This window comes from Canis lupus, chromosome 16, assembly GCF_048164855.1.
Source record: "Canis lupus baileyi chromosome 16, mCanLup2.hap1, whole genome shotgun sequence".
Lineage (NCBI taxonomy): Eukaryota > Metazoa > Chordata > Mammalia > Carnivora > Canidae > Canis > Canis lupus.
The window spans coordinates 8424040-8433097 of NC_132853.1; the positions used below are offsets into that span (position 1 = coordinate 8424040).

At 53.3% G+C, this 9058-nt stretch overlaps 1 protein-coding gene across 9 annotated transcripts in view; it reads left to right on the top strand.

Moving 5' to 3' along the window:
• PRRC2B (proline rich coiled-coil 2B) overlaps nucleotides 1-8566 on the top strand; it is a 92262-nt gene extending 83696 nt beyond the window's left edge. For 6 of the 9 annotated variants that reach the window (XM_072778383.1, XM_072778385.1, XM_072778386.1 and 3 more), the window contains 3 exons: nucleotides 230-321; nucleotides 2446-2527; nucleotides 3825-8566. In XM_072778383.1, the coding sequence (XP_072634484.1) occupies nucleotides 230-321; nucleotides 2446-2527; nucleotides 3825-3959 (309 nt within the window). In that variant the 3' untranslated portion in view covers nucleotides 3960-8566. The remainder of the gene's footprint in view (nucleotides 1-229; nucleotides 322-2445; nucleotides 2528-3824) is intronic. The other 3 variants (XM_072778388.1, XM_072778390.1, XM_072778393.1) reach the window with 1 other exon arrangement.
• The last annotated feature ends 492 nt before the right edge of the window (nucleotides 8567-9058 follow it).

Consider the following 9058-nt stretch of genomic DNA (forward strand, 5'->3'; position numbering starts at 1 on the left):
TGCACAGTCCTCTCTCCCCACCCCACTTCGAGAGAACAAAAACAGGATGGTCCTTGGTTCCAAGAAGCCTCTCAAGCCTAGATTGGAGGGGGAGGGGGAGTGCAGTTTGCTTTAGGTGATCCCTTTCCCTCGCTGGAAATTCTCAGTGTCTCTGCACGAGGGTGGTTCAGTGAGGGCCAGGCAGCACAGGGCCATCAAATGACCACTCATACCTTTGTGGTGTCTCCAGTCCTCTCAGATGGAGATGAAGGGCTTCCACTTTGCCGACAGTAAACAGAATGTTCCTTCAGGAGGCTCTGTGCCATCACCCCAGACTTACAGGTAAAGAAATGCCCTGGGTGGGGGTCAGATGCTGCATCACCAAATACTTGGTCTAGATGGGACTCCATGGTTCAGAAGAGTCTTGGGGGCCCAGGGAGAGCCATGGGAGGGCACTGAGGCAGGGTCCTCTTTGAGGCCATGTGTCACTTTGAAATTTCAATACTGGGACACTTTCATGTTTTAGTGAACCATGTTTTAGTGAACTAGCAGAGTGATTCTGCTTTTAGTCATCATAATAAAATGTTCTGGTGTGGGAGAGCTTTCTGGAAAGGTAGTAAGCTGATGTTTTAATAGTGTGAGGCCTGACCTGACTGCTCACGGCTTTCCCACCAGATTTTACAAAGGATTTGCTGACCAGGAAGGTGTACTCCCTGGAAGGCGAGGAGAATTCCCTTTCCTGGGGCTGCAGGCCCCCTGCACTGGTCCTCTGGCCCCATGAGGGCCTGTGGCTGCTGGCCTTGTGGGGCCATGTGGACTGGCCCCTTCTCTTTGCATCCTTGGTCTCGGTCTCTGCCTCTCCAGTAACTAACTGTCCCAGGTCCCTTAGCTGGATTGGGAGGTGGCTTTGCATGAATCCTGGTGTGGAATTACTTATTATACTAGAAAGTCAAAGAACCTCTGGCCTTACTGACCTATTTGCCCCTGAGGAAGAGTGGCAGGGATGGGGAGGCAGCATGCTCTGGCCCGGGGCCCATGGGCAGGTACGGTTGGCTCTTGTTACACGTGGGAGATGCTTGGAGCATCCTCCTGTTTGTAAGCAAGCAAAGCAGACATGTGACTCATGGCGCTCTGTGAGAGGTGAGCGGCCCGGCTCCAGGGCGCCCCGAGGACCCTCTAGGGGCGTATAGCTGCTCTCCGAGTGGGGAGCACATCTGCAGATCAGAGCATCATCTCCGGTCTTGCAGCTGTGGCCACTCTGCCCCGCTGCTCTTGAAGTGTCGAGGCTGGGTCCTCATCCGTCCCGTCCATCCCGTCCTTCCCATCATTCCATGCTTCCACCTGCATTTCCAGAGGCATTTGTGTGACGTTTCCCCCTTTCCATCATCTTTTCTATTACTTTACCCTTTGGCTTCATTTATTTTTGTTCATTAGTTTGTTTTGTGTTGTGACCATATTTTTCACATAGGCCAAAATAACAGAACTCTATGAAAGATACAGACAGCAACACAGAATGATGGCTGTAGTCTGGAATAAGGAAGGAAGCTCTGTGGATAAACAAATGCTGTCAGCCCCCTGTCGCCATGGGTGACATTGAGCTGCATCTGGTCCCAGAGGCAAACCAGAGCACAGATGCTCACACAGCAAGAGTTGCCCATGTCTGTTCAGGGTAGGGACACAGCAGTGGGCTCTTTGAAGAACGCGTAGAACATAGAAGCCTTCACTAATAGCCTCTGTTTTGTTGGGGTTGTAGTGGGGGGAAAATTGGTGTATTTTTATAGAGCAGTGTTTCCCAGGTTTTCTGGAAACAGGGCTTCTGAGGTGTGCCCTGCCAAAAAAGGGTTCCCTGGTCAGATATTTAGGGGTGTGCTCGTTGGGATCGTGGTGCTCGGTACAGGGTCTGAGCTCCCCCACTGTCCAGGGTCCCGATGAACTCCCGCACACAGCACTTCTCAAGCTTTTGACCACAGAATCTTTCTTCCACATAGCACCTAGGCAACCTCCAGGAGAACTGGTTGTCTGGTCAACGGATACATTCAGGAAGATGTTCTGAAAGATTTTTGTTCCTTTTGGTTTCTCTTTCCACTCACCCTCCCACACACACTGTCTAAAAAAGTGAAAACTCTAGGAATAAACTTGGCACCATTCTGAAATCAGCTTCGTAGACCATTTGTCTGGGTCACAGAGTCCCATCGGTCCAGACCCTCCAGACCCTCCAGGCCCAGAGAGACGGGTAGTCCCCATTCACTCGTCCGGTCAGTATCTACCCACAGCTGGGGCTTCGGCCCCTGTGCCCTTGGGTCTCTGCGAGCTGCTCTGGTGCCCCCTGCACCCTGGCTGTCTGAAGTCTTGGCTTTCCTCCGCTGGAGAGGGCGCCGCCCAAGCCAGGGCCGCGCCGTGTGCTAGGCTTGACTCGTTTTCTCTGGCGACGCATGTGTTCTCACCCCCTGCCTTTGGTTTTTTCAGGCCTAGCTCTGCTAGCCCCAGTGGGAAGCCCTCTGGATCAGCAGTTAACATGGGCTCTGTGCAGGGACACTACGTTCAACAGGTAGAAGATGGCTTTCCAGACCCTCCAGCCCTGGACGCTTAGGCCCGTCTCCAAGCGCCAAAAGAGAAGGGACTGTCCAACCCGTTTGAGTGCTCCTCTTATAAAGAGAGACATGCCCTAGCGCTTAGAGCGTGGCGCCGGGAGCCGGCAGCCTGAGTCCCTCCTGGCCAAGGCATTTCTCCTCTGGACGGGCGTCTGGATCCTTCCTTGTCCTGCAGAGAAGGAAGGATGCGGATTCCTCTAAGGAGGTGGCACCAGAAGGTGGACTCTGCCTCCCTAGTGATTTGGGCTGTGAAGGCGCTGGGACTCGGTTAGGTCTGTGGGTCAGCTGTAGAAGCCGCGTGTGTGTGCGTGCGCGTGTGTGCGTGCGTGCACGTGCTAGCTCTAGTAAGTGCTGTGTCTCGTCTCTGTCTCGGCTGGGTGGGAGTACATGTGGAATGACGCTTTCCCATTTTGCAACAAAAGGGGCTTCTCAGTGTCTCTGCCTTCAGGCACTGTTCTCGGCTGCCACTCTATAAAACGTGATGGGGCTCCGGAGCTCACACATGTCAGGCGTGGCTTTTTAATAAAACCGCATTCCTGGCTGGTGGAGGCGGAAGTTTGATCACTCCTTACACTCCTCCTAACTTGGTTCCCTGGAGGGTCGTTCCCTGAATTGCTTGGACCGAGCTGCTAAGCTTCCTTGCAGAGTTCACACCCTGGTCAGGGGCATAGTTGAGCCCAGCCACTCTGTGACACATCCCCTGTGCAGAGCTGCAGGTTAATGGGACCCTGACTGGGGATCTCGAGGCCAAACTAGGGTCCTGGGGAAAGGTTTCTGGAGAGTGGGAGTCAGAAGGGAGTGGGGGTTGAAGATGAGGGATGGACCAAGCCCAGCCAGTGGTCCCGTGCCCCTCAGCAAACATTCAGGTGTTCTGACTTATGGGGTGTTGGGGCTGCTCCAGGGCTTTTTCCCCTTGGGCCAAGGGGTGCACTGATTTGAGAAGGTCCTTCTGGTCAGCCTTGGATGTGCTGCTCCTGCAGAAACCCGTGGGCATCACAGAATGCTTCCCAGAGGACCCGGCATCTTCCTGCCTCTCTGAACCACTGCCCTCAGCACCCATGGGAGGGGAGAGAGCAGCTCACGCCAGTGTCCTTCTTAGGGGAGGGAGTTCTTTGGTTTGCTCCTTCCACCAAAGGATGGGCTTCTTAGGGTAGCTTTTCTCTGTGACTCATGAGCAGGTGGGAGTGGTGAGAGCTGTGTGTCCAGATGGACATTTCGGCATAAGGGTAACTGTCCCCATTCATCTGTCCAAAGGCCAAACAACGAGTGGATGAAAAAGCCAGCCTGGGAGCCGTGAAGCTGCAGGAAGCCCCCTCCGCCACCTCCCAGATGAAGCGAACCGGAGCAATCAAGCCTCGGGCGGTCAAGGTGGAAGAGAGCAAGGCCTGAAGGTGCTGGGCCACGCCTCGCCCCCCCTGAGCGCAGGGCTGCCACTCGGCCCTGACCTCTGACGCAGCCAGACACGCGGACATCTTGGAGATCCACCGTCCAACCACCTGGCCCGGACTGAGAGACCTTCCTTCCCTTGTCCACTCCTGAAAGCTCCATTGTCCGACCAGCTTGCCCCCGTGGATATGTGGCATTGACCTGCTCGCTTTAATATGAAGCAAACAAGCAAGCAAACTGACCCTGTCCCCACGTTGTCCCCGCCTCCTTTCCACCGTGACCGTGGAGTGACTCAAGCCTTTGTGCAGGCCAGAAAACCCGCCCCACCCACCCCACCGCCAGGGTGCTTTCTGGCAGCCCTTCCCTTCCCTTTTCCTTCCCTTTTCCTTCCCTTTCCCTTCCCTTCCCCTTCCCTTCCCCTTTCCTTCCTTCCCCTTCCCCTTCCCCTTCCCCTTCCCCGTCCCCGTCCCCGTCCCCGTCCCCATCCCGTCCCCATCCCCTTCCCCGTCCCCTTCCCCTTCCCCTTCCCTTCCCCCTTCCCCTTCCCCTTCCCTTCCCCCTTCCCCTTCCCCTTCCCCTTTCCCTTTCCCTTCCCTCCCGGCCCCAGGCACAGTGGTTTGGCAGCAGGGCCATTTTAGTTTGAGGCTTTTTGTTTTAAAAAGCAGCTAAAAGTTTTTACAAAGGAGAAAGGAAAAGAAAACAAAAACCGAAGCTATGTGTGCATAGCTGAACTTTTATACTTCTTCGCCACCCCCTCCCTCACCCCTTCCTTCCTCTGTCCCAGGACCACATTTCCACCTGTCCCCTGCCTGGTCCACTGGTCTGTCACTGCGATTCCTGAACAGGACTCTGAGGCAGGTGTCCCCCCGTGCGCTCTTAGTGAGTGGGTCAGCCGGTGCGGGTGCTCGCAGGAAACGTGGAGGGCTTGCCAGTGGGCAGCTCCTTGCTCGGGAGAGTGACTGAGAGGGAAGTTAGGTCAGTGTCACGGTGGGTTCCAGCCCCTGGCCTGATAACCGCTGGAGTTTAGGGGCAGCCCAGTGAAGCTGATGGCGTTTTTAGCGTAAGAATGACACACAATTTCTGTCCTGGACTCTTCTAACGCCAGTGGACATGCTGACCACGGGGCACCTAAGGTGAATCGTGGAGATACAGAATCACTGGTGTTTGCCAGTGTGGCCCGGACGGTGCGAGCTGACCGCCTCCATGTCGGGGGCTCTGACACCCAGGGGGCTGCCGTGTGACCCGCACGCCCTTCCTTGAAGCCTTCTGTGACATACCCTCCTCTTTTCTTCCTGAGGCTGTCTCCTTCTTGTCTGGATCCCTCTGTCCTGCCACCTTTCATGCAGCTCGTCCCTGGAACCTGTGAGGCCCCTTCCCTTGGGGACAGGGGCGCAAGGACGGCTATCTGCTGGGGTCTGTAGCCGAGGTGTGCGGCTTGGAAGGCTGCCACCAGGGCTTCCTTTTTCTCCTTTTCTTCGCTCCCACTGGCAGACCCAGGTGGTTGGGACAGAGGGGCCTGAGCTGGGCGCTGGGTGCCCATCTTCCCAGACGGCCGGGGTGGGGTCTGCAGGGTGGGGGGGTCGCAGGTCTGACCGTCGTTCTGCAGTGGCCGCTAGCAAAATGTTTGTGTGAGCCATTTGATGCTGGGTTTTTGTTGTTTATTTTTAAAATAAGACCCAGAAGGAAATCGTCCCTGATGTTGTCATTCCAAGGATAGGGGAAGGGAAACCTGCAGGGTGTGTACATGCTCTTCAGAGTAACTAACCAGCCAGCCAGTCCTTAAACTAGGTGCTGCCTGCCACCAGCGATGGCTCCAAGGAGGACCAGGCTCAGAGGACAAGCAGTAGGTGAGTGGGGACGAGCCCTGCACAGTCCAGCCTCAGGGCCCCTACAGGGGTGTGACGTCCTGTGGTTTTGAGCTCTGTGTCTAGCGTACAAGCTGGGTGGAGAGAAGCGCCTTAGGGACGGTGTGGCACCCATAACCTTCTGTCGTTCTTCCCTGCTTGAAGGAAACGGGGCACACCCTGCCAGCCAGAGTGCCAACGTCTGTGGGGAGGGTGGGGTGTCATCCGGAGAGGCCCAGTTTTCTTGAAAGTTGCTCTAGTGCTTCATCTGCAGCTTTCTGTGTCCCTTTTCCTACCTCCACCCTCAGACCTTGCTTCTTACTAGCTGGTCATCTTCAGGCCTGAAGCTTTATTCTGAGGTCCTTTTACCAAGGGCTGCTCCCTTGAGTTGCCTGCGCTCACCTGCCCTGTGTGCTCATCTGCTCTTTCTCTCCCCTGCAAGTGTGTGACTGCTGTCCCTGTGACCACCTGCCCTGCCTGGCGCTCCCCTCTGCTGCCACCTGCCTCTTTTGCCCGGCTCCCCCTGCGGGAGCCACACACATTCACCACCGCCTGTATGTTCATAAACATGGCCGGGCCCACACACCTAATTTTGGTGCACATTGTACATCAAAAAGGAACAGAGGTTTTCTCATTTTGAAATTCAACAGAACAGCCCAGGATGCTGTGACAAACTCAAGGTGTACCCTTCAGGTGAACCAGCCGTCAGCGTGTCAGTACTTCCTGTTTTGAGAAAAAATAAAAACAAAAGGTCACCTGTTCGCCAGCCCTTTTGTCCACCCCTGTATTTTCTCCTCCCCCTCCCCAATAAAAACAAAAAACACTAGAATTTATTTATATGTATTGATGTTGTAGGTCTAGGTGAAAAAAGTAAATGTTTCACTGCTCTATTTATATATAATGTCTGAATTATTCTGTGCAGGAAAGGCCAGGAAATTGCATGTGAAGTTCAGTGCATTCACCACCTCTGTGTGCCCGAGCTGCAGTGTCTTTCCCACTAAGATACAGGTTTTAAATTGGGCTTGGGGCAGAGGGCCTGTCCAACCCCCACCCCCACCCCCCGCCCCCCATCCCTTCCTCGGTCTGATGAAATGCAGTTTGTAGTGCAGAGAGGTTTTAAGGTGCAATATCTCTTCTTTTCATGTGGTTTTAGAACCAAGCTCAAGGTAATAGAGCTTAGGGTCTTCTTGTGGTTTCAAACCCCCATCCTCAGAGCACACCTCCCTGCAGAGGCCTCTGCCAAGATGCCACGGGGCCTTTGGTGGGAGCAGGTAAAGATGACATTTACCTTTCTGCTGCTTCTGAGACTGATGGCAGGGGGAGGTGGGTAGTGTCAGAGCCCCCTTGCTGTCCCTTTGTCTCCCTCCTGATGCTGGCAGTTTGGCCCTGGCCATTGGTGGTACAGCCCGTTGCGCAGCAACCAGTAACCCTGCAGTAGTGTCTGTCCAGTGTCACCTACTCAGTGGGGTGAAAATCCCAGAGTGGGGTCGAGTACACCCCCTGGAAACTTCTCTGCCAGTTATATTTGGTCTGGTTTTCTTTACTGTTGCTTCCCCCTTTTTAATCCACATTATTACTGTTTTCAAACTCAGAATTCATTCACTTCTGGCTCTGGGTTCCTTATGAGGGAAGACAGAGGATGACTTACACATTCAGAAATCAGTTGATTGAGTTCCAAAGCTGTGGCCATGCCAGCCACTTCTAGGGAATATTGGGGAATCTTGTTAAATATTGACTTTGGGTCTCTCCAGCTATGCCCTCGCCCTCCTGTCTCTGGATCTGCCCTTGGGATGGGTGATGAGGTTTGTGACTGGTGCTCAGGGCCCAGGAGGCTGAGGGTGTGCACACAGGTGCATGGCCGTGTTCAGAAATGGCCTGCTGAGACAATGTGGCCACCTGGTAAAGCCCCTCCCTGCTGTTCGGTTCCCCTCCACCAAGTAGCTGCATGTTGCCTCCCAAACCTGTATTTGTCCCTTTTCACTTCTTGCAGAGCAAGCCTGGGTCTGTTGGAAATGGCCTTTGACAACCGAGGACACTAGAGTGTTTGTGCTTTGTCATGTTCTGTGCTGAATGGGAAATGCAGACTTCCAGAAAGCCAGCCCTTCCTCCTTGAAAATGTGAGATGGATCTAAGAGATCACCTGGGACAGGGTGTCTCAGTGTTGGGGTCAGACACTGTCCCCCAGCCATGCCCTCTGGGGACCACCAGTGCATACTGGGCTAGTGATCTTCCAGGTGCATCTCACCTTGCTGTTCACCATTTCCCACCTTGGCTGGGTGGCAGTGTCCTTGGGACCCTGTCTTCAGCATGCTACGAAGCCTCAGGGTGGAAATTTCTATAAAGGTTCCGTGGATGACTTTCTTCCATTGTTTAAAGGGGATACTGTAAGCTTTTGACCTCATGCCTTGCATAGTAAAAAGGGTTTGGGTTTTTTGTTGTTCTTGAGGGTTTTTTTGTTTTTGTTCCCTTTTGTTTTTATTTTGGCCTTTCCTCTTTGTCTTTTCATGTAGACCAGATATTTGAAAGGGCAGACGATGGCTAAAGGTGTAAAGTGTAGCTTGTTTATATATTTTTGGGGAAACTTTTGCCTTGGATGGGAAATGGAATCATGGATTCAGCAGGCCATGGTGGCACACTCACCCTTTGCCCTTCCCTCCGGATCAGTACCTATTGTTTCTCCTTTCAAATATGTGATTGTACTAGCTCTTTCCATATGAAAGAATTCTCCTTATTTAAATAAAAAAAATGAAGAAAAAAAAAAGAAAACGCCCTAGAGCTGAACATGCTTTCTCAGGCTGTGTGTCCCTCGATTTTCTGTTGTCATTTGATGAGAGAGATGGAAGAGTTCTTCTGTTCGGACAGCTTATGTGGAAATTGGGAGTGACGGCCAAAATGGTTTAAAGCAAGGTGGGGAGGAGAGAAAGGATTGAAACCCACAGATAGGGTGCATCTTCCAAATGGATAAGCATTAGCAAGGCCCCTCCTTCCCTCCCAGTGGGTGATATTAAGGTGTGCAGGACATCTGCCTGCCCTCTGCCCTCCCCCTACTTCCCTTGAGAAGTGGGCAGGTCAGAGGAGAAAGCATTTGATTTGTCATGGTTTTTTTTATTTATTTTTAATTTTTAAGCAAGCTAATGGCCCCAAGATCAAGAGTTAACATGTTCTACACTAACTGAGCCAGCCAGGCATCCCTCCTCTCATGTCTTGTTGCCACTTCATAGTGACCCCTTTGCTGAGAGGGGAGAGGATCATGCTGCC